This window comes from Hemitrygon akajei, chromosome 4, assembly GCF_048418815.1.
Source record: "Hemitrygon akajei chromosome 4, sHemAka1.3, whole genome shotgun sequence".
Lineage (NCBI taxonomy): Eukaryota > Metazoa > Chordata > Chondrichthyes > Myliobatiformes > Dasyatidae > Hemitrygon > Hemitrygon akajei.
Genome location: NC_133127.1, coordinates 109,405,474 through 109,430,710, shown reverse-complemented (window position 1 = coordinate 109,430,710; position 25,237 = coordinate 109,405,474). Strand labels below are relative to the sequence as shown.

The window sequence follows — 25,237 nt, the reverse complement described above, 5'->3', positions numbered from 1 at the left end:
TAGTCGCAGAGCATCACCAGGACCATCTTAAATCAGATGCTCAGTTTGAATTTCATCAGGACAGCATGACTTGGAAATCTGTTATATGCCCCTGTTCAGGTGTAACAGTGTTGTAGCTCCAAAATGTATAGACATGGCAAAATTTTTATGAATATGACAATGTTTCATATTGATGCTTAATGTTTCCAGCTCGGATTAGAAACTAAAAATTTCCTTTCCTGAAGATTGTTATGGTACACATGCTAGATAAGTGATAAGCTTTTATCTGATAAGATTATCATGATCTTTAACATCTATTGTGATAATATATTTACAACACTCTCTAAATTGCTTATGTTTCCATAGACAAAGAAAGAAATAGAAGAACAAGGGGAATGGTATTTGCCAAGCAAGCAAAAGGAAGCAGGATTTTACAAGATTCCCTATTCATTTATTAAAGATGCTGAAAATCACTGTGTGTTGCACAGCACCATTCCAATCACTTGTCCTGTGAGGCTTATTCATGGGATGGAGGATGGGTATATTCCCTGGCAGATTTCACTGAAAGTAGCTGAAAGTGTTGTTGGTTCTGATGTTGACCTTATCCTTCGCAAACAGGGTCAGCATAAGATGGCGGAGAAGGATGATTTAAAATTAATAGTTTACACAATTGATGATCTCATAGACAAACTTTCAACACTGCCATAATTAGGATTAGAAATTAATGTCAAGTATGTATATAAGTATGTCAAGTATGTATATAATTAAAGGTACATTGAATTTATAGAGGTAGTTTTTGTCATCAATTCTGTGATGTGAATATACTGTGCAGAATTATTTTGAACTGCACTTAAAATGTGCTTATTAAAGAATATATCACTTTGATTAAAAAGTCAGCAGTTGTTGGAAACAAAAAAAGAGATTTTTTCACTGTTGATGGATGATTATTAATGCAGCACAGTTGAAAATACAAGCTATATAAAATTATTGGTGTTAATAAGCGTGTCCTTACACAGCAGTGTTAATGCATCTTTGATAGTTTAGCATTGCTTGGTTGCAGGAATAGAATAAACTATATTGTTCTAATGCTGTATTTTAGAAGAATACTAGCAGTTTCAATGAAAAATAATTCTGCACTGTTGCCAGATGTATTTCCGCTCTCATTTCAGTATTATATCAATTTTTCTGTGTACATACTTTAATTTGGAGATACAGTATATATTTCTGGAGTATCAGTTATAGATCTCAATGTTACATTGTTTATCAAATTTGTTTCCAAATATGACATACATAAGATCACCCTTGGAAAAAGTGAAATGGTACAACGAATTTCTTTATAAGTCTGCTTTTATAAGTAAGAGGACAAATACTGTTTAATAAATTTCTCATAGGGATATATGGGAATATATATGAGAAGTATATATACATACTTTCACACAACCTTCAAACTTGGTTCCTGAGAAGTCTGTTACATTCAAAAGCTACTAAATTGAGAATAAGTGATTTATATTAAAAATTTGCAATACAGTTTGTATTTCATAAGTCAGTTTGATATTATATGAAACATTAAATGCCACAGTATAAAATCCAAACTCTCTTCAGATGCTAAGGGCTAAGATTCAGTGTTTTGCTGCTGCACAAGTCAAATAACAATAGAAGTTAAGTTGTTAACTATTGTTTCTGTTCAGAGCTGTATCAGTTTGAATAACTAGGAGAATATAATGCCCTCCTTGCGCATTGGGGCAGTTAATGATGAAAGTAATTTTCTGTGTTTTTTTGAAGAATATACAATAATCAATGTAATTGTAAATACATTGTCAAAATTATTATTTTGTTCACATACTGATAGTTTAGATTTAATATTTATTACAACTCCAGTCTTGGCTGTGATTTTTTGCTACTCTCCAAATAATTAAACTGAAGAAGAGAATATAAAAATCGCTCTGATGCTTTTATTTCCATCTACATTCAATTTATGTTACAGAATGCTGATTTATTGATTCATGAATGAAATACATTTCTGCAAGGTCAGACATGCAGAAAAGTATATTTGAAATGCTTTTGTGCAAGTAAAGGTTTAGATGAAGTGCAGAGAAAAATTAATTACTGTATAGCAATCCTTGTGTGTGCGTTTACAAACACTAAGTATATCTGGCCTCTCAGCATTACACGAGATATGCTAGCAGAATTTAGTGCTGCCACTTCAATTGCTAAGGGTTATTTTTAATTTCAATTAATCTTTTCAATTTAGTGCACTTTTATACTTATTTTTAATTGTTATCAATAGTCTGCTTTTTTTTTAGTTTTTGCTTTCAGCTGTTTCTGTATATCTCTGATCACCAGAGTCATTTGAAACTGCAAAGGTCTTTGAAAGAATGACAATCAAATATTATCAAGATCGTCCAGATAGTGGTTTCTTTTGCCTGTAACTGAGTAATCCATAAGACAATAATACATACAAGCAGAATTAGGACATTTGGCCCATTGAGTCTGCTCCACCATTGATTCATGGGTGATCCATTATAGGTCAGTTGTGGAGAGCGCCCTCTTCTTTGTGGTGGCGTGTTGGGGAGGAAGCATTAAGAAGAGGGATGCCTCACGTCTTAATAAGCTGGTAAGGAAGGCGGGCTCTGTCGTGGGCAAAGTACTGGAGAGTTTAACATCGGTAGCTGAGCGAAGGGCGCTGAGTAGGCTACGGTCAATTATGGATAACTCTGAACATCCTCTACATAGCACCATCCAGAGACAGAGAAGCAGTTTCAGCGACAGGTTACTATCGATGCAATGCTCCTCAGACAGGATGAAGAGGTCAATACTCCCCAATGCCATTAGGCTTTACAATTCTACCGCCAGGACTTAAGAACTTTTTTAAAAGCTATTATTAATGCTTTTTGAGATAGTGATTTAGATGCATATCATATTTTTTACTGAGTTAAGTATTGTATGTAATTAGTTTTGCTACAACAAGTGTATGGGACATTGGAAAAAAGTTGAATTTCCCCATGGGGATGAATAAAGTATCTATCTATCTATCTATCATTTTTCCCCTCCTCAACCCCATTCCTTGGCCTCATTAAAAAATACAAGGGTCAAGTCAGGAACGTTCGTATCGTGACCCGGTTAATCCGAAAGGAGACCCAATCCTGACACCATGCACTAGACAAGAATGGCTGGCTGGTGTGACATGTTTAAAAAAAAGAGCATAAAAAGAAGTGGTCCCAACACCAACCCCTGTGGAACAACACTAGTCACTGGCTGCAAGCCAGACAAGGATCCTTTTATTCCCACTCACTCCTCTTACCAATCAGTCAATGCTCTAACATTGCCAGTAACTTTGCTGTAATACCATCGGCTCTTAACTTGGTAAGCAGCTTCATGTGCAGCACCTTGTCACAGTCCTTTTGAAAGTCCAAATATACAACATCCACTGTGCCCCCTTTATCTAACCTACTTGTAATCTCCTCAAAGAATTCCATTAGATTTGTCAGGCAAGATTTTCCCTTAAGGAAACCATGCTGACTTTGTCTTATTTGCACAAGGATTGCCTTGCTTCACAGAAAGGCCACAGCAAGGACATGTGGAGTATGCTAAAACCTGATGGCCATGAAAAGTAAATACAAGTGTGGGGCTACTACTGAAGACACAAAAAGCCCAATGCTCCATATTGCTGACCTAGCATCAGAATTAGAACCCAAATTTTATTTGAGGTTCTGATGAAATATCAATGACTTTAAAGATTAGTACTCTTTCTATATTTTCAGAAAATTAATGTCAAAAGAGCAACATTACAATAGTCATAGGGGAATTCAATATGCAAACTGATTGGGAAAATCAGGTTGGTGCTGCATTCCAAGGGAGGAATTTGTCAAATGCCTATGAGGTAGCTTTTTAGAGCAGCTCATGGTAGAGCCAACCAGGGGATCAGCTACTCCTGATTAGGTGTTGTGTAATGGACAGGAATTGATTTGCAAGCTTAAGGTAAAAGAAACCTTAGTGACCATAATATAGAATTCACCCTGCAGTTTCAAAAGGAAACATTAAAGTCAGTTGTATCAGTATTGTAGTGGAGTAAAATGAATTATAGAGACACGAGAGGAGCAGGCCAAAATTGATTGGAAAGAAACACTAGCAGGAATAACGGCAGAGCAGCAGTAGTTGGAATTGGAGTTGGAGTTTCTGGGAGCAATTTGGCAAGGATAGATACATCCCAAGGAAGAATCAAGATGACATAATTGTGGTTAATAAGAGAAGTCAAAGCCAACATTAAAGCCAAAGAGGATATATAACAACAAAAATTAGTGGTAAGTTAGAGGATTGGGAAGCTTTTAAAAGCCAGCATAAGGCAACTAAAAATGCCACAGAAAAGGAAAAGATGGAATTCAAAGGTAAGCTAGCCAATAATATTAAAAAGCATACCAGTTTCTTCAGAATCATAAAGTGTATAAGAGAGGTGAGAGACATCGGACTGCTGGAAAATGATGCTGGGGAGGTAGTAATGGAGTACAAGGAAATGGAAGACACTAGCAGTATGCTGAAAATCCAAGAGTGTTGGGGGCAGGCAGAAATACTAGGGAGAAGATTCTTGGGAAACTGAAAGGTCTGAAGGTAGATCAGGCATCTGAAACAGATGGTGTACACCCCAGAGTTCTTTATTTTCTTTTTCAATATTTTTATTAATTTCTACATAGAAGAATACAGAGTTCAAGAAAATACATATAAAACAAAAGAAAAATATAATAATACCAAATGCATTATATTTGAATCACATTGACGAACCCCTACCCTACATTCATGTAGATTAGATTAATTCGTAAGTTGAGATATGAATAATTTATATATATATAAATCTATACCTACTACTACCTACTACCAAAGCCAAAGCTGTTTGGTAAAGAGAAAAAGAAAAAAAACCTTATCAGATAGTGAAATATGCTATTAACCAGCATCTGTACTTTAACAAGAAATCAAAGGTTTTGAAGATAATTGCCTGGTTTAGAGAGTATGGATTATGATCAGAGATTAAGGGAGCTAGGACTTTACTCTTTGGAGAGAGGAGGATGAGAGGAGACATGATAGAGGTGTACAAGATATTAAGAGGAATAGACAGAGTGGACAGCCAGCGCCTCTTCCCTAGGGCACCACTGCTCAGTACAAGAGGACATGGCTTTAAGGTAAGGGGAGGGAAGTTCAAGAGGGATATTAGAGGAAGGTTTTTCATTCAAAGAGTGGAATGCACTGCCTGAGTCAGTGGTGGAGGCAGATACACTAGTGAAGTTTAAGAGACTACTAGACAGATATATGGAAGAATTTAAGGTGGGGGGTTATATGGGAGGCAGGTTTTGAGGGTCGGCACAACATTGTGGGTCGAAGGGCCTGTAATGTGCTGTACTATTCTATGTTCTATGTTAAAATAGTCCCCACAAATTTTGCAAATCTTGGTTAGATTCAGAAATTGAACAATAAATATTTTCTAAATTTAAACATGCCATAACATCCCGTAACCACTGAGCGTGATTAGGCGGAGCAGCATCCTTCCATTTAAGCAAGAGCGCCCTCCTAGCCATAAGAGAGATAAAAGCCAGAATGTGCTAGTCAGATGTCTTCACAATGATATCTTTCACTCCAACAATACCAAATAAGGCGGTCAAAGGGTTAGGCTTAAAATTTACTTTAAAAAGTGCAGAAAAAGTTTGGAATACTTCCTTCCAATATTTTTCAAGACTTGGGCATGTCCAAAACATAAAAATGAATGAAGCTTCTCCATTGTTACAACTATCACAGTAGGGAGATAGATCCATATAAAAATGAGATAGCTTATCCTTGGTCATATAAGCCCCATGGACCACTTTAAGTTGTAGGAGAGAATGATTCAATTCAACCAATTCAAAAATTTCATTCCAAGTTTCTTCAGAAATTAAAGTCTGTAAATCTTGATCCCAAAGATTTTTGATTTTGTCTAAAGAATCATTTCTCATTCCCATCAACATATCATAAATATTGGATATTGAACCATTATAAAAAGATTTCAAATTAAGAATTTCATCTAATAAGTTCTTATCAGTGCTTTTAGGAAGTGTATATAATTGAGATCACAAAAAGTCTCTAATTTGTAAATATCAAAAATGTGGGTTTTTGGTAAACTATTTAGTTGACAGTTGTTCAAACAAAGGAAGTCCTCCTCCAACAAACAGATCCTGGAAACATTTAATACCCAGTTTACCCCATTGTTTAAAAACTACATCAGTCATGGAGGGCTTCAGAGTTCTGAAAGAGGTGGCTAAAGAGATTGTGGAGGCATTAGAAAATTATCTTTAGAGAATCAATGGATCCTGGCATGGTTCTGAAATGCTGGAAAATTGCAAATGTCACTCCACTCTTCAAGAAGGGAGAGAGGCAGAAGAAAGGAAATTATAGGCCAGTTAGTCTGACCTCAGTGGTTGGGAAGATGTTGGAGTCAATTGTTAAGGATGTGGTTTTGGGATACCTGGGGCACATGATAAAATAAGCCAAAATCAGCATGGTTTCCTTCAGGGAAAACCTTGCCTGACAAATCTGTTGGAATTCTTTGAAGAAATAACAGGCAGGATAGACAAAGGAGAATGGATGTTGCGTACTTAGATTTTCAGAAGGCCTTTGACAAGGTGCCACACATGAGGCTACCTAAGTTAAGAGCCTGTGGCATCACAGGAAAACTACTAGCATGGATAAAGCATTATCTGATTGGCAGAAAACAAAGAATGGGAATAAAGGGAGCTATTTATGGATAGGTGCTGGTAACTAGTGATGTTCCACAGGGGTCTATGTTGGGATTGCTTCTTTTTACATTATATGAGAATGATTTGGGTGATGGAATTAATAACTTTGTGGCCAAGTTTGTGGAAGATAACTGGAGGGGTGGATACTGTTGAGGAAGCAGAGAGGCTACAGAAGGACATAGACAGATTAGGAGATTGGGCAAAGAAGTGACAAATGGATTATAGTGTTTGGAAATGTAAGGTCATGTACTTCAGTAGAAGAAATAAAAGCATGGACTATTTTCTAAATGGTTTGGAAATTCAGAAATCTGAGGTGCAAAGGACTTTGGAGTCCTTTTGCAGAATTCCCTAAAGGTTAATTTGCAGGTTGATTTGGTGGTGTGGAAGGTAAATGTGATGTTAGCATTCATTTTGAGATGACTAGAATATAAAAGCAAGGATGTAATGTTGAGGCGTTATAAGGCATGGGTGGTTATGCCTTATACTGTATAACCTTCATAGACTATATTGATAGTCTATAAAGCTTAATAACAGGACTCTCATTGTTTGCAGAAAGCTGCTAAAATAAAAATGCCTCACAGCATAGTAACGGAAATCTTAACCAGGACATTACATTCTATGCCAAACAAAAACAGTCATGTCGTCATGACTTTGTAAACCTTTGGAACTTAATAAACTACCATTAGTAACAGTATTCAAATGGATTTTGTGATTTCAGAACTCCCGTTCCATTTGTAAGTGGAAGTACCATATCTCACCATGGGGGTTTCTATAATACTTAGTTTCCCAGGTGCATCAGATGCCAGCATGTCTGGGGGTTTCCTGACTCTCTGAGGCCTCCTTATCTCATCTTCAGCTTCTTTAGCCTCAGCACTTCTTGTGACAGCTCCTGTTTACTGGGGATGCCTCCCCCAACTATCACTTGTACCTTCTGATGACTCAGCTCCCCCGTCCCCTGACTGAACTCAGTTAAAGCAGAGGCTGCCGAATAACTTCAGCCACTGGTGAGACCTCTCTCAGAAAAAGGCATCTTCTGTCACTCAATCCACTCCTCTAGGATGTAACATGACAGGGCATACCACACATTTCCTAGTTTCTGCTCATCATTTTGCTTAGCAGGATCTTGCCCCTTCTCAAAAGCAGCTCTGAAAACCGGATGAATGGACAAGGGTTTCGAAAAATATTCTCCATTTCTCTTTTTGCATGCTCCCATGAGCCTTCTCAATATGGGAGTATTTATTCCCACAAGAAACGAAGATTCACTTTTATCAACTGGATCTGCGCAGACCAACACGCGTGTATCAATAGTCTCAGTTACTCCAACATCCGCTTCCAAAAACACCTGGCCGCCTAGGGAGTTCACAGCTGTTATTATCACAGTTGTGCGCACTACATGCACCCTGGAGACTGTACACCCAGAAGCTGCCTTCATCATCGCCAGAGACTTTAATAGAGTGTCACTGTCTAAAGTTTCTCCGAAGTTTTGTCAACACGTCAATGTGAGCACACGGGGAGATAGCATTCTTAACCACTGCTACTCTCCCTTCTGTCATGCTTACAAAGCGCTCCTCCATCTGCCATTTGAGAAGTCAGATCATTCCTCCATCTTGCTTCTGCTGATGTACAAGCAGAAGCTGAAACAAGAGGTGGCTATAGTTAAAACTGTCTATGTTGGTCTGACCAATCAGGTTCTATGCTATAGGACTGCTTTGATGACATCAACTGGAATGTCTTTCATGATGAGGATGTCTCGGAATTCACAAAAGGGGTCACGAGATTCAACCAGAAGTGCATCGAGGATGTTGTTCCCCAGAAATTAGACAGGGTCTATCCAAACCAGAAACTCTGGATCTGTGCGAACAGCACTTATCGCGTGACACAGAGTTGACATTGCCGATGATCAGTTGGAGCTCAAGAAATGCAGCTGCAATCTGCGTGAAGTTATCAAGGCAGTGAAACAACAGTACAGGGACAAGATCCAGACACAACTCTCCACCAACAATACACAAGGTCTGTGGCAAGGTCTGCACACCATCGCAGACTTCTAAGCTAAATGCAATGGAGTTTGCAACATCACTGCCTCTCTTCCAGATGAGCTAAATCCTTTTTACGCTCGGTTCGATGTTGCCAACACTGAGTCCCCGAGGAGAGCCGCCAAAGTGACCTGCAGCTTGGTCATCTCTGAGGTTGCAGTACACAGGTGTTTCCAATGAGTGGATAGTCACAGAGCTATGAGACCGGACGGCATCCCAGGGCGGGTACTTAGGATGTGCACAGCACAACTGGCAGGTGTGTTTACATTTTTGATCTCTCCCCCTCCCAGTGTAGAGTTCCCTCCTGCTTCAAACAGCCACCATTGTCCCTGTACCTAAAAAGACCAAGGCAGCATGTCTGATTGACTGGCGTCCTATCGCACTCACCTCAAAAATAAGCAAATGCTTTGAGAGGCTGGTCAAGGATGACATCTACATCATGCTGCCACCCACACTGGACCCCTACAATTTGCCTACTGACACAACTGATCAACCGATGACGCAATAACCACAACTCTACACACCATCCTTACATACCTGGAGAAGTGGGATGCTTATGTGAGAATGCTGTTCTTGAACTACAGTTCAGCATTCAAGTCAAGTCATTTTTATTGTCATTTTGACCATAACTGCTATGTACAGTACATAGTAAAAATGAGACAACATTTTTCAGGACCATGGTGTTACATGACACAGTACAAAAACTAGACTGAACTACGTAAAAAACAACACAGGAGTAAAAAACAACTACACTAGACTACAGACCTACCCAGGACTGCATAAAGTGCACAAAACAGTGCAGGCATTACAATAAATAATAAACAGGACAATAGGGCAGTAAGGTGTCAGTCCAGGCTTTGGGTATTGAGGAGTCTGATAGCTTGGGGGAAGAAACTGTTACATAGTCTGGTCGTGAGAGCCCAAATGCTTTGGTGCCTTTTTCCAGATGGCAGGAGGGAGAAGAGTTTGTATGAGGGGTGCATGGGGTCCTTCATAATGCTGTTTGCATTACAGATGCAGCGTGTGGTGTAAATGTCTGTAATGGCGGGAAGAGAGACCCCGATAATCTTCTCAGCTGACCTCACAATCCGCTGCAGGGTCTTGCAATCTGAGATGGTGCAATTTCCGAACCAGGCAGTGATGCAGCTGCTCAGGATGCTCTCAATACAACCCCTGTAGAATGTGATGAGGATGGGGGGTAGGAGATGGACTTTCCTCAGCCTTCGCAAAAAGTAGAGATGCTGCTGGGCTTTCTTTGCTATGGAGCTGGTGTTGAGGGACCAGGTGAGATTCTCTGCCAGGTGAACACCAAGAAATTTGGTGCTCTTAATTATCTCTACCGAGGAGCCATCGATGTTCAGCGGGGAGTGGTTGCTTCATGCCCTACTGAAGTCAACAATCACCTCTTTTGTTTTGTTCACATTCAGAGACAGGTTGTTGGCTCATTCAACAATGTAATTCCCTCCAAGCTTGACAAGAAGCTCAGAGAATGTGGCCTTCACCCTGACTTGTGTAGCTGGATCCTGGATTTCCTGTCAAATCACCAACAGGTGGTAAGAGTGGGCTCCCTCACCTCTGCCCCTCCAACCCTCAAAACAGATGCCCCTCAGAGCTGTGTCCTAAGTCCCCTCTTTAACTCTCCGTATACCCACGACTGTGTCACCACCTACAGCTCAAACCTGCTAATTAAATTTGCTGATGACACTACACTGATTGGCCCAATCTCAAATGATAATGAGGCAGCCTACAGAGAAGAAGTCATCACCCTGACACAGTGGTGTCAAGAAAACAACCCCTCCCTCAATGTCACAAAAATAAAGGAGCTGGTTGTGGACTACAGGGGAAACAGACAGGCTATCCCCTATTGACATCAATAGATCTGGGGTTGAGAGGGTGAACAGCTTCAAGTTCCTTGGCATACACATCATTGAGGAACTCATGTGGTCTGTACATACCAGCTGTGTGGTGAAAGTGCAAAAGTGCCACTTTCACCTCAAGATGGTTGAAGATGTTTGGTATGGGCCCCCAAATCCTAAGGATTTTCTACAGGGGCACAGTGAGAGCATCCTGACTGGCTGCATCACTGTCTGGTATGGGAACTGTACCTCCCTCAATTGCAGGACTCTGCAGAGAGTGGGGTGGACAGCCTAATGCATCTGTAGATGTGAACTTCCCACTATTCAGGACATTTACAGAGACAGGTGTGTAAAAAGAAGGTTCTTTGGGGCCTGAGTCACCCCAACCACAAACTGCTCCAGCTGCTACTGTCTGGGAAACAGTATTGCAGCATAAAACCCGGACCAACAGCTTCTTCTGCTGGGCCATCAGACTCATTAATTTACACTGATACAAATGTATTTCTATGCTATATTGACTGTCCTGTTGCATATACTATTTATTACAAATTACTATAAATTGCACATTGCACATTTAGATGGAGACATAACGTAAAGATTTTTATTCATGTATGTTAAGGATGTAAGAAATAAAATCAATTGAATTCATATGGGTAATCATCAGCACTAAGCCCCCAAATCTCAAAGGCACTGACTGGCATCAGTGGTAAATGCATCAAATACCATATAACCATATACCAATTACAGCACGGAAACAGGCCATCTCGGCCTTCTAGTCCGTGCCGAACGCTTACTCTCACCTAGTCCCACTGACCCGCACTCAGCCCATAACCCTCCATTCCTTTCCTGTCCATATACCTATCCAATTTTGCTTTAAATGACAATACCAAACCTGCCTCTACCACCTCTACTGGAAGCTCATTCCACACAGCTACCACTCTCTGAGTAAAGAAATTCCCCCTCATGTTACCCTTAAACTTTTGCCCCCTAAGTCTCAACTTATGTCAGATTGAATCTCCCCTTCTCTCAATGGAAAAAGCCTATCCACGTCAACTCGATCTATCCCCCTCATTATTTTAAATACCTCTATCAAGTCCCCCCTCAACCTTCTATGGTCCAAAGAATAAAGACCTAACTTGTTCAATCTTTCCCTGTAACTTAGGTGCTGAAACCCATGTAACATTCTAGTAAGTCTTCTCTGTACTCTCTCTATTTTGTTGACATCTTTCCTATAATTCGGTAACCAGAACTGTACACAATACTCCAAATTTGGCCTTACCAATGCCTTGTACAATTTTAACATTACATCCCAACTCCTATACTCAATGCTCTGATTTATAAAGGCCAACATACCAAAAGCTTTCTTCACCACCCTATCCACATGAGATTCCACCTTCAGGGAACTATGCACCATTATTCCTAGATCACTCTGTTCTACTGCATTCTTCAATGCCTTACCATTTACCATGTATGTCCTATTTGGATTATTCCTACCAACATGTAGCACCTCACACTTATCAGCATTAAACTCCATCTGCTATCGTTCAGCCTACTCTTCTAACTAGCCTAAATCTCTCTGCAAACTTTGAAAACCTACCTCATTATCCACAATGATACCTTAGTATCATCTGCATACTTACTAATCCAATTTACCACCCCATCATCCAGATCATTAATGTATATGACAAACAACATTGGACCCAGTACAGATCCCTGAGGCACACCACTAGTCACCGGCCTCCAACCTGACAAACAGTTATCCACCACTACCCTTTGGCATCTCCCATCCAGCCACTGTTGAATCCATTTTACTACTTCAATATTAATACCTAATGATTGAACCTTCCTAACTAACCTTCCATGTGGACCCTTGTCAAAGGCCTTACTGAAGTCCATATAGATGATATCCACTGCTTTACCCTCGTCAACTTTCCTCGTAACCGCTTCAAAAAATTTAGTAAGATTTGTCGAACATGACCTTCCACGCACAAATCCATGTTGACTGCTCCTGATCAGGCCCCATCTATCCAGATAATTATATATACCATCTCTAAGAATATTTCCCATTAATTTACCCACCACTGACGTCAAACTGACAGGCCTATAATTGCTAGGTTTACTCTTAGACCCCTTTTTAAACAATGGAACCACATGAGCAATATGCCAATCCTCCGGCACCATCCCCGTTTCTAATGACATTTGAAATATTTTTGTCAGAGCCCCTGCTATTTCTACACTAATCTCCCTTAAGGTCCTAGGAAATATCCTGTCAGGACCTGGAGATTTATCCACTTTTATATTCCTTAAAAGTGCCAGTAATTCCTCCTTTTTAATCGTCATAGTTTCCATAACTTCCCTACTTATTGCCCTTAACTTATACAATTCAATATCCTTCCCCTTAGTGAATACTAAAGAAAAGAAATTGTTCAAAATTTCCCCCATCTCTTTCGGCTCCACACATAGCTGTCCATTCTGATTCTCTAAGGTACCAATTTTATCCCAATTTTGCTATTAATGTAACTGTAGAAACCCTTCGGATTTATTTTCACCTTACTTGCCAAAACAACCTCGTATCTTCTTTTAGTTTTTCTTATTTCTTTCTTAAGATTCTTCTTACATTCTTTATATTCCTCGAGCACCTCATTTACTCCATGCTGCCTATATTTATTGTAGATATCTCTCTTTTTCCTAACCAAGTTTCCAATATCCCTTGAAAACCATGGCTCTCTCTAATTTTTAACCTTTCCTTTCAACCTACCAGGAACATAAAGATTCTGAACCCTCAAAATTTCACCGTTAAATGACCACCATTTCTCTATTACATACTTCCCATAAAACAAATTGTCCCAATCCACTCCTTCTAAATCCTTTCACATCTCCTCAAAGTTAGCCTTTCTCCAATCAAAAATCTCAAGCCTGGGTCCAGTCCTATCCTTCTCCATAATTATATTGAAACTAATGGCATTGTGATCACTGGACCCGAAATGCTCCCCAACACATACCTCCGTCACCTGATCTATCTCATTCCCTAACAGGAAATCCAACACTGCCCCTTCTCTAGTTGGTACCTCTATGTATTGCTGCAAAACACTATCCTGCAGACATTTTACAAACTCCAAACCATCCATCCCTTTTACAGTATGGGCTTCCCAGTCTATGTGTGGAAAACTAAAATTTCCCACAATCACAACCCTGTGTTTACTACAAATATCTGCTATCTCCTTGCAAATTTACTCCTCCAATTCTCGCTCCCCATTAGGTGGTCTATAATACACCCCTATAAGTGTTACTACACCTTTCTCATTCCTCAATTCCCCCCAAATAGCCTCCCTAGACGAGCCCTCTAATCTATCCTGCCAGAGCACCGCTGTAATATTTTCTCTGACAAGCAACACAACGCCTCCCCCTCTTATCCCTCCAATTCTATCACACCTGAAGCAACTAAATCCAGGAATATTCAGTTGCCAATCACACCCCTCCTGCAACCATGTTTCACTAATAGCTCCAACATCATATTTCCAGGTATCAATTCATGCTCTGAGCTCATCCACCTTTCTTACAATGCTCCTAGTATTAAAGTAAATGTATTTAAGAAATTCTCCACCTCTTCCTCTCTGTTTATCTCTAATAGTAGAAAGAACTTTACTGTCTTCTTTTTTTCCTTCTCCCATACATCTGTTCCTACACTCTGGTTCTCCTCCCCCCTCATATCTAGTTTAAATCCACTGGAGCCTCTCTAGCCAACCTACCTGCAAGAATACTTGTCCCCCTCCAGTTCAGATGTAAACCGTCCCGCCGGAACAGGTCCCACCTTCCCTGGAAAACTGCCCAATTATCTATAAATCTGAAGCTCTCCCTCCTGCACCATGTCTTCAGCCACGTGTTGATCTGCACTATCTTACTATTTCTAAACCCACCTGCACATGGCGCTGGTAGCAATCCTGAGACTGCTATCCTGGAGGTCCTGTCCTTTAACCTAGCTCCCCAAACTCACCTTTCAGGACCTTCTCACTCTTCCTACCCGTGTCATTTGTCCCTACATGGACCACGACATCCGGCTGCTCACCTTCCCTCTTGAGAATAGTGAGAACTCGATCCGAGATATCACAGACCCTGGCACCAGGGAGGCAACAGACCATCCGGGATTCTCCATCTCTTCCACAGAACCTCCTATCTGTCCCACTAACTATCGAATTCCCTATCACTACTGCTCTCCTCTTTTCCCTCCTTCCCTTCTGAGCTGAGGGTCCAGTCTCAGTGCCAGAGACGCAACCACTGCAACTTGTTCCTGGTAGGTCGTCCCCACCAATAGTATCCAAAACGGTATGTAAGGGTACCAGTATGTACCAGTTGTAAAAGGATCTGTAAAATAAGGTAACTTGAACTCAGTATTTTAGTATTTCTTTTAGTATTTAGTATTTCCTTTGAAACACTGATTAGAACGTATCCTTTCTGAGACACCAGCCTGTTCCTTTACTGGGTCCCTCTGTAGTTTTGCTTCTTTTCTTCTCTGGTTAATTGACTTACTTTTCCTATCCCTCTCAGTCTCATTTGAAACATCCATCTTCTCCATAGTTCTAACAGAAAATAGCAGTTGTCTCTCCAGTCAAGAGACCCTTTTCAGCAGCATTCCTCTACTTAGTAAGTCCTATAGGTGGGTTGGGTTTCCCAATGGACAGAGCACAGAACACAGAAATCTACAGACGTATCACATTTAGATGAATCACTAGCGGGTATCAGCTCAAAGGTTTTTCACTTGATTCCTCAAAAGCTCTATCTCTGTGGCATCAGGAGTCACTTTAGTAACCGAGGCTATTACTGAAGACTTCGTTCAGCTTTGGAAGTATTCCTCTCCCTAATCATGGTTTCGTCCTCTCTGACTTTTCTGACTAACTCAGTAAAAGATGATGAAGGGGACAACTTGTAGGTTATTTGAATACGTAGAGCAATCATGTGACACCACGCCCTTCACAACTTGCTCCATCCTCAAGCAATTTCTCTCAGACAGTTGAATGCCGACTTTGTGGCACAAACAATACAGCAATCTGAAAAGGTAGGCTGACAACTTCTCTCCTTCCTCCTGGAATGTGTGCAAAAACTTCATCATAAGATTAGCTGAACTTTCAGTAGTGCCAAAAGCATCTGCCATATAGTTAGGTGACATGGCTAATGGTTTTTCTGCCTTTAGGAACCTCACTATATCAGCTGCCGGACACTTTATACTCCCTACCAGTCTCTGTTTTTTCATAACATCTGACTCTGCCATTCATCCAGTAACTGAGTTGTCTGCTCAACCCAAGCCTCATACTCTTCTTCCCCATTGGGGTGAGCTTGACTCCAGAGAACATCCTCAGCCTACAATAACTTTGGCTCTCCACAGGTACTCTTTGGCATTTATCAGCCAGTGATGTAATAGCTGGAACCAGCTCAGAACTTAAATCAATAGCTGAAAGACTTATTAGAATTCTCACATCAGAGAAAATCTTCCCTTCTTTTTTGGGAAAGAAAACAACTCCACAAGAAAGAAAATAACTTTCCTTTAAAATCTTCACCCTCAGCTACGTTCTCACCAACTCCCGAAATGGCCCCGCCTCTCCAGGTGCCCCTACCCTAACGGGCTTCAGTCATGTCACTGGTAGTCTGTACCATCTGATTGATCAAAACCCCATTCATTCAGTGTGTAACTTTCCCCAATACTTCTACAGAACTCAGCACTCTAAGTAGCAGTTTGTTGGGAATTTGGACATCCACCCAGCTCAGAACACAAGCATTACATATGGAAACCCTCTTTGTATCATACCAGACCTTAATCCCCATGGCATCCATAATAAATATCATAATTATGATGCTCCTGACTTTTCACAAACACTAGTTTAAACACTGGGTTAAACATACAAATAAACTGTTTAATCAATCCTTATACAGCATTCGATCTCCAAACAAGCACCCCACAAATGCAACCCTCTCATCAAGGCTCATAAGAAACTCAGCTCATTAGCTAACTCTGGCACATGATTCAGTCCTGAGAAGCCACCTTTCATAAGCGTCACAAACAGGAAAGTAAGGAACATTGATTGTAATGCTGTGTAAATACTGCCCCATACACAGTTATTGGTCACCAGGAAATAACAGACTGTACACCAACATAAAAGTACAAAAGAAATATATTTCCTAATTTCTCAACTTTAACAAACAGTTAATAAAAGAGAAAAGAATAATAAAAGGGCCCATTATAGTTAAGCTAGTCGAATGTGTACATAAATGCTAGAGCTCATTTCTGGAGTAGTCAGCTGTATCACTTTCCTCACGCACTGAACCCATAGTCTGCATGAAAGACACCAGTCACAGTTCAAACTTCCCTCGAAGACCATCTCCAATGAACTGGCTAACTCAGAAGTATTGGCACTTCCACCTTGGGGTCATTCATCTGCACAAAGCGCTTCTTACAATGGGGTCTCCCCTTCAAGCATCTTCCCTTGTGCTCCATTCCACAGCTCCTGCCAAAAGGCCCCAAACCAGATTACAGTCCTTCAGAAATCTGATCCCGCCCAGCTCTCTCATATCTTCCATAGCATCTTACTGGGCAATATGTCACAACATGTTACCAGGGCAAACCCGATTGGCTGACACAACATTCTTAAGAACTGCATTTGCAGAAAACTGCTAAAATAAAAGTGCCTCACAGTGTACCAATAGAAATCTTAACTGGAGCATTACAGCTGAACAGTAATGTGAAATCATAGAAATAGCATTTTCAAGATGGAGCTGACAAACAGCGTGATCAACAGCCACGTCCTGAAGAAACTACTTTTATATTTTTTTCAAATATGACTATAAGCTGCATGTGATTTGAACCTGTAAGCTATATTTTGAAGGTGTGTTTTTGGACCAGTTGAGTGATCTGGTGCTTTGCTTTCTCCGAGGGAGATCAGTGAGGTTTGGAGCAGAGTGGACAGACTAGAAGCCTGGAGACAGGGCACAATCCCAAGATCGACTCCATTGCTTTTCTCTGATTGAGTTATCGAGCAAGGCCGAAGTTGATGAGGACAAGAGTGGTGGACAGGTAGGTGTTCGGTGCCATATGCTTGCATTTTATTGATTTTCCTTTCCCTCTTGCTAGCTGCCATGGATGACCGCAGAGGTGCGTGCGCTGCTGAAGTCCTGTGACTCCACCTTCAGAGCAGACGACAAAGCAGCTGTAACATCAGCAAGGGCCTAACTGTCCTGAGCCATTAGAGGGGCAAAGCGTGTACACACCCAACTAATCCACAGCCACATCCAGGACAGCGGCGACACGCGGCGCATGTGGAAGGGCATCCAGGACATCACCAATTACAGGACAATATCACCTGACTGTGCAGGTGATGCCTCGCTCCCAGATGCACTGAATAACTTCTATGCCCGGTTGAGGCGGAAAATGACGTGGCGGCGAGGAAGTCCACCCCTCCTACAAATGACCAGGTGCTGTGTCTCACTGTGGTCGACGTGAGAAGAACAATGAGGCACAAAGGAACTTGGGATTCCTTGTGCAGTGTTTCCTAAAGGTTTATTTGCAGGTTGAGTCTGTGGTGAGGAAGGAAAATGTGATGTTAACATTCATTTCAAGAAGATTAGAATATAAAAGCAAGGATGTAATGTTAAGACTTTATAAAGCACCGATGAGGCTTCACTTGGAATATTGTGAGCAGTTTTGGGCCCCTTAACTATTGTTACGTAACCCCGTAACCAGGTAACTTACCAGCAAAGATAGATGGATCAGCTGAGTCGGATGCTACTATTTTCAAACGTTTTATTCAAAAAAAGGGCACAAACGTATGGTTAATACAAAACATTCAGATCATATACATCGTCAAAACTCAATCTAAAACACCGGTGTAATAATAATCAATCAGAAATAAGCTCTATAGTTGTCTAGGGGTAATACTGAGTCCAATTGAAATATAAAGAGTCACTCAGAAGTTTGCAGGCTTTCCCCTTTCGGGAACCGCTGGGGTTTTCACGTTGTAGAGAGAGAGAGATGATTTAGAAAAGATAAACACTTGCCCGTCGTCTTGGCAGAGCAAATCCTTGGAATCAGGGGAGCAGACTTCCCCGTTGGTAGTTAAAAGCAGTCTTTCGTTGGTTCTAGCCACAGATTCGAATTCGGAATCTAACGCACGTGGCTTCCTTCAAAATGGCGCCCCGCTCCCACGGGAATCGATATCGTGCTTCCTTGGTGTCTCCTGGGGGCGTCTGAGGGTTCCCCCCCCTCAGACCCTCCTTTATACTTCTTCACGGGATCGCAAGTGTCAATCAAGTTGCAGGTAATGCGATCTCTCTCTCAACCAGCCCACTTTGCCCGAGGGCTTTTCACATGGTCTCCATGAGACAATAGTCAATGTCACCTTTATTCTGCTTCTTGGGAGAACGTGGTCTCTCTCTCTCTCTCCCATTTCCCTGTGTCTATTCAGCACGTCCCTTCCTCTTTTGGGTCAGCTGACCCCCCCTTGACTAGGGTTCTTGAGATTCTCACAAAGGAGGGGGCCGGCGGCATAACACTATACTGAAACTGAAACTGGAGAGGGTTCAATGGAGGTTCATGAAAATGATTCCAGGATTGAATGGCCTGTTGTACACAGTTTGATGGTCTGGGCCTCAATTCACTAGAATTCTGAAGAATGAGGGGTGACCTCATTGAAACCTATCGAACAGTGAAAGGACATCATGATAAAGTGGATATGGAGAGGATGTTTACTATGGTGGGAGAGTCTAAGACCAGAGGACACAGTCTCAGAATAGAGGGTCATCATTTTAGAATGGAGACGAGGAAAAATTTCTTTAGCAGACTACAACTTGTGCAGCTTCACAGCTGTGAGTCAGACATGGCTATAAGCAGCACTGGGGCCCGACAGGGGACTATATTGACTCCCTTCTTGTTTACCCTGTATACCTCAAACTTTAGATACAACACTGAGTCATATTATCTGCAGAAATTCTCTAATGACTCAGCAATAGTTGGGTGTATAAAAGGAGGACAGGAGGATGAACACAGGGACTTTGTCAAATGGTGCAAGCTGAATCATCTGCAGCTTAACATCAGTAAGACAAAGAAAATGGTGATGGACTTTAGGAAGATTAAGCCTGCACTGCTTCCTGTTACTATTAATGGTGATGATGTGGATGTGGTGAGGACCTACAAGTACCTGGGGTGCACATGGATGACAGACTTGAGTGGAACACCAACACAGAGGCTGTGTACAAGAAGGGAAAGGGTCACCTCTACTTCCTGAGGAGACTGAGGTCCTTTGGGGTATGAAGCCCTCTCCTTCACATGTTCTACCAGTCTGTTGTTGCCAGTACAATCTTCTATGCAGTGGTGTGCTGGGGCAATGGCATCAACACAGATGATGCCAACAGGCTCAATAAACTGATTAGAAACATAGAAACATAGTAAACCTACAGCACAATACAGATTATTTGGCCCACAAAGCTGTGCCGAACATGTCCCTACCTTAGAACTACCTAGGCTTTACCCATAGCCCTCTATTTTTCTAAGCTCCATGTAGCCATCCAGGAGTCTCTTAAAAGACCCTATTGTTTCCGCCTCCAACGCCGCCGCTGGCAGTCCATTCCACACAATCACCACTCTCTGCATAAAAAATTTACCTCTGACATCTCCAAGCACCTTAAAACTGTGCCCTCTTGTGCTAGCCATTTCAACCCTGGGGAAAAGCCTCTGACTATCCACACAATCAATGCCTCTCATTATCTTGAACACCTCTATCAGGTCACCTCTCATCCTCCGTCGCTCCAAGGAGAAAAGGCTGAGTTCACTCAACCTATTCTCATAAGGCATGCTCTCCAATCCAGGCAACATCCTTGTAAATCATTAGAAAGGCTGGATTTGTTATTAGAGTCAAACTGGACAGCCAGGAGGCTGTGGTAGAACAAAGGACCCTACAGAAAATCCTGGCAGTTCTGGACAATGTTTCTCACTCTCTGCATGCAAACTTGGCTGAACAGAAGAGCACTTTTAGTAATAGACTAATACAACTGTGCTGCTCCAAAGAGCACTGTATGTGGTCATTCTTACCCTCGGCCATTAGGATCTACAATGAGTCAACCTATAGCTGGGGAAGGGATAACCCCCCCTCCTGTTAGACTCTTTGGGGTATCTTTTTATTATTATTTCTTACTTCTCTTTTAATATTTGTATATAAGTATATCTGTGCACTTGATCCTCTGGGATCAATATACTGTATCTATCAGCACAAGTGCACCACACAGCTGTGTGCTTAGTCTACTTGTGCTGTGTGCTGCTCTAGTTGCAGTATACTTACGGCCGTGAGGCTGTGCATGATTCCAATGCCATATTGAAGTTTGCTGACAACACCACTGTCACAGGCCAGATCAATAGTGGTAACATGTCAGCACATAGAAGGAGGATTAAAAATCTGGCTGAGTGGTACCACAACAGCAACCTATTAGACAATATCAGCCAGACCAAGGAGCAGATTATTGACTTTGGGAAGAAGAAACTGGAAATCCATGAAGCAGTCCTCATCAAGGATCTCAGTGTTACCTTTCGATAGAATCTGTCCTGGGACCAGTACATTCTGTAAGTGCAATTATGAAGATAGCACGGCAGCAACTCTACTTCCTTAGAACTCTACAAAGATTTGGCATGACATCTAAAACTTTAACAGGCTTCTACAGATGTGTGGTATAGAGTGTATTGAATAGATGCATCATGGCCTGGTATGGAAACACCAATGCTCTTGAATGGAAGATTCCATAAAAAGTAGTAGATACAGCCCACCCATCATGGGTAAAGCCCTCCCCACCACTAAGCATCTCTACACAAAGCATTGTCACAGGAAAGCAGCATCCATCATCAGGGATGCCTGCCACCTAGGTCATGTGCTTTTCTCACTGCTGCCATCAGGAAGAAGGCCCAGGAGCCTCAGGACTTACACCACCAGATTCAGTAACAGTTATTATCCCTCAACCTCAAGGCCTTCAACTAAGGGAATAACTTCAAGTAACTTCACTTGTCCTATCACTGAACAGTTCCCACAAACCCTTCATCTCATGTTCTCGATATTTATTGCTGATTTACTTATTATTATTTTTATTTTTTCTGAGCTCAAGCTGGTAAAACTTGAGTTACGGGCATAGCCAGGAACATTGATTTCTCAATTGCTAGGAACTGCTGCATTATTTTAGAAGTGTTTAGCATTTGTGGTTTTCTGGAGATTCACATAAATAATGTGTTCAAATGTTTCTGGTTTCTCTTGGCATTTTCTGCATTTATCATCTTGAAAGTGTGGATCTTTTATTGTGTATTTTTGATAACTTTTTGTGTTAATTACTTGGTCCTGCGTTGCCACAAGGAAACCTTCTGTTTTTGGGAAGAGGTCTCCAACTCCGAACCAGGTGTTTGATGCTTCCTTGTTGACATCTAGTCTGCTCAGATCAGGGAGATGTCTTCCATGGAGGGTCATGCTCTTCCATTGGTTAATTTTGTCTTCTCTTGTGATAATGCCTTCATTTTTCTGGGTTGTGCTTTCATTTAAGTTTAATAGTGTGTACTTCTTATCAGAATTGCATATGCTCACATGGACTGCTGAATCCTGTCTTCGTTGGTGAAAGTATATCCTTAGAAAATTTGTCTGCAAGTTGTGTAAATTTTTTGTCTCTTATTCATCTTCCTCCTTCTGCCCTAGGTATGTTAATCTAAGTGAATTCGTGTGAATAGTGTTTTCTAAAATTTGTCATTTCCGTTCTTATTTTTGTTTGTAAATTTTCATTTCATTTTTCAATCTTTTTATTGATTTTTAAATAAAGAATATACAAATCAGAGGAGGAGTTTAGCAAACAGATAATATAAACAGCAATAAAAAAACCAGAAAGTATATAATGTCAAAATCAAATAGGTAAAATATTACGCTGTTATATATACAATGGTCAAAAAAAACTACGACTCCTCATAGCAATCATAAAAAAAGATTGGAAATTTTATCTGATAAAGGAAAAAAACCCCACTAACTAAACTGAAACAAAAAAAAGAGAAAGAAAAAAGAAAGAAAAAGAAAGATTGGGCAGTCCTATTGAGGATAAAATTTTAAAAAAAGAGAGAGAGAAAAAAATCCTTCCAGTCATCTCCGAACCTTCACAGATAAGGATTTTCCCCAAAGAAAATAAAGAAAAATAAATAAATAAAAAATAAATTAAATCATGTGAAGATATTGAATAAAGGGTCGCCAGACTTGTTCAAAATTAAAGGATGTATCAAATGTCCGGCTTCTAATTTTCTCCAAGCTTAGACATGACATAATGGAGGAGAGCCAATAAAAAACAGTTGGCAGATTAGATTCTTTCCAGTGTAGCAAAATAGCTCTCCTAGCCAGTAAAGTTGAAAAAGCTATCACATGTTGAGCAGAAGCAGACTCCTTGTTTGCTTCCTCTGTAATAATCCCAAAAATTGCTGTAAGTGAATTAGGTTGAACATCCACATCTATAACTTTAGATAATATTCCAAACATGTACCTCCAAAAATTGTTTAAACTCACACATTACCAAAACATATGAGTTAGAGTAGCCAGTTCTGCGTTACATCTGTCACAAATAGGGCTTATATTAGGAAAAATGTGCACCAATTTATCTTTGGACATATGGGCCCTGTGTACTATCTTGACCTGAATTAAGATATGGCATGTGCAGATAGATGAATTATTGACTAAATAATAGATTTTACTCCATTGATTGTCTGAAAGTGAATGTTGAAGTTCTACTTCCCAGATGCGTTGAACCCTATCATTAGGCGACATGCGAAATTTTCAAGATCAAGATATTATACCAAAAGATCACAATATTAAACTTGAAAATGTGTATTATGAAAGTGTTTATTGCCAAAGTTGCAGAGGGTGTAAACCATCCAGATCTATCTGTAGTATACATTCCTACAAAGTCCACTTCACAACCACATTGTTCTATTTCATCCAATGTCATAAATCTGCCTTTGGTGCCTTCATGCAAATCATTCATATAGCGTCTTATCACAAACAGGAGAAAATCTGTAGCTGCTGGAAATTCAAGCAATGCACACAAAATGCTGGAGGAACTCCGCAGGCCAGGCAGCATCTATGGAAAAGAGTAGATTAAAAATTCGGACTGAGACCCTTCAGCAGGACTGGAGAAAGAAGATGAGGAGTCAGAGTAGGAAGGTGGGGGGAGGAAGAAACACAGGTGATAGGCGAAACCAGGAGGAGGGGAGGAGTGCAGTAAAGAGCTGATTGGTGAAAGAGATCCAGGGTTGGAGAAGGGGGAATCTGATAGAAGAGATATCAGAAGGCCATGGAAGAAAGAAAAGGGAGAGGATCATCAGTGAGAGGTGATGGGCAGGCAAGGAGATAAGGTGAAAGAGGGAAATGGAAATGGGGAGTGATGGAGAGGTGGGGGGTATTACCAGAAGTTTGACAAATCAATGATCTTGCCATCAGGTTGGAAGCTACCCAGATGGAATATAAGGTTTTCCTCCAGAAGAAGCGGGATTACCCAACGGCCACACATTTTAAATCCACTCCCAATTCCCATTCCAACATGTCAGTCCATGGTCTCCTCTACTATAACGATGAGGCCACACTCAGATTGGAGGAGCAACACCTTATATTCCTTCGACCCAATCTACAACATGCCTCATCAGGACCACCAGACACAGTAGATGACCTCCACAGACTCACAGGTGAAGTGTTATGTCACCTGGAAGGACTGTTTGGAGCTCTGAATGGTAGTGAAGGGGGAGGTGTAGGGGTAGGTGTTGTACTTGTTCCACTTGCAAGGCTAAGTGCCAGGAGAGAGATCAGTGGGGAGTGATGAATTGACAAGGGTGTCGCATAGGGAGCAATCCCTGCAGAAAGCAGAAAGTGGGTGGGGGGGGGGAGGAAAAGATGTGCTTGGTGGTGGGATCCCACCATTGGGGGTGGCAGAAGTTTCAGAGAATTATGTGCTGGATGCAGAGGCTGGTGAGGTGGTAGGTGAGGACAAGAGTAACCCTATCCCTGGTGGAGTGGTAGGTTGATAGGATGAGGGCAGCTGTTCGTGAAACGGAAGAGATATGGTTCAGGGCAACATTGACGTTGGAGGAAGGAAGCCCCTTTCTTTGAAGAAGGAGGACATCTCCTTTGTTCTAGAATGAAAAGCCTCATCCTGAGAGAAGATGCAGCAGAAATGGAGGAACTGAGAGACAAGTAACAGGTTGGGAAGAGATATGGTCCATGTAGCTGTGAGAGTCAGTGGGTTTATAATAGACATCAGTAGATAAGCTGTCTCCAGAGACAGAGACTAAGAGATTGAGAAAGGGGAAGGAGGTGTTGGAAATGGACCAGGTAAATTTGAGGGGAGGGTGGAATTTGGAGGCAAATTTGATGAGGTCAATGAGCTCCACACGGGTGCAGGAAGCAGCACCAATGCAGTCGTCAACGTCGCATAGGAAAAGTGCGGGACAGTCACCAGTGTAGGCTTGGAACATAGACTGTTCCATGTAGCCGACAAATAGGCAGGCATAGTTGGGACCCATGCGAGTGCCCATGGCTACACCTTTTGTTTGAAGGAAGTGGGAGGAGCTGAAGGAGAA

The 25,237-nt window shown here is 41.2% G+C and overlaps 1 protein-coding gene across 2 annotated transcripts in view; it reads left to right on the top strand.

Annotated features, from left to right (window-relative positions):
* Nucleotides 1-1,917, top strand: part of LOC140726592 (palmitoyl-protein thioesterase ABHD10, mitochondrial-like) — a 93,581-nt gene extending 91,664 nt beyond the window's left edge. For both annotated transcript variants that reach the window (XM_073043169.1, XM_073043170.1), the window contains one exon: nt 346-1,917. In XM_073043169.1, the coding sequence (XP_072899270.1) occupies nt 346-687 (342 nt within the window). In that variant the 3' untranslated portion in view covers nt 688-1,917. The remainder of the gene's footprint in view (nt 1-345) is intronic.
* Nucleotides 1,918-25,237: the final 23,320 nt, after the last annotated feature.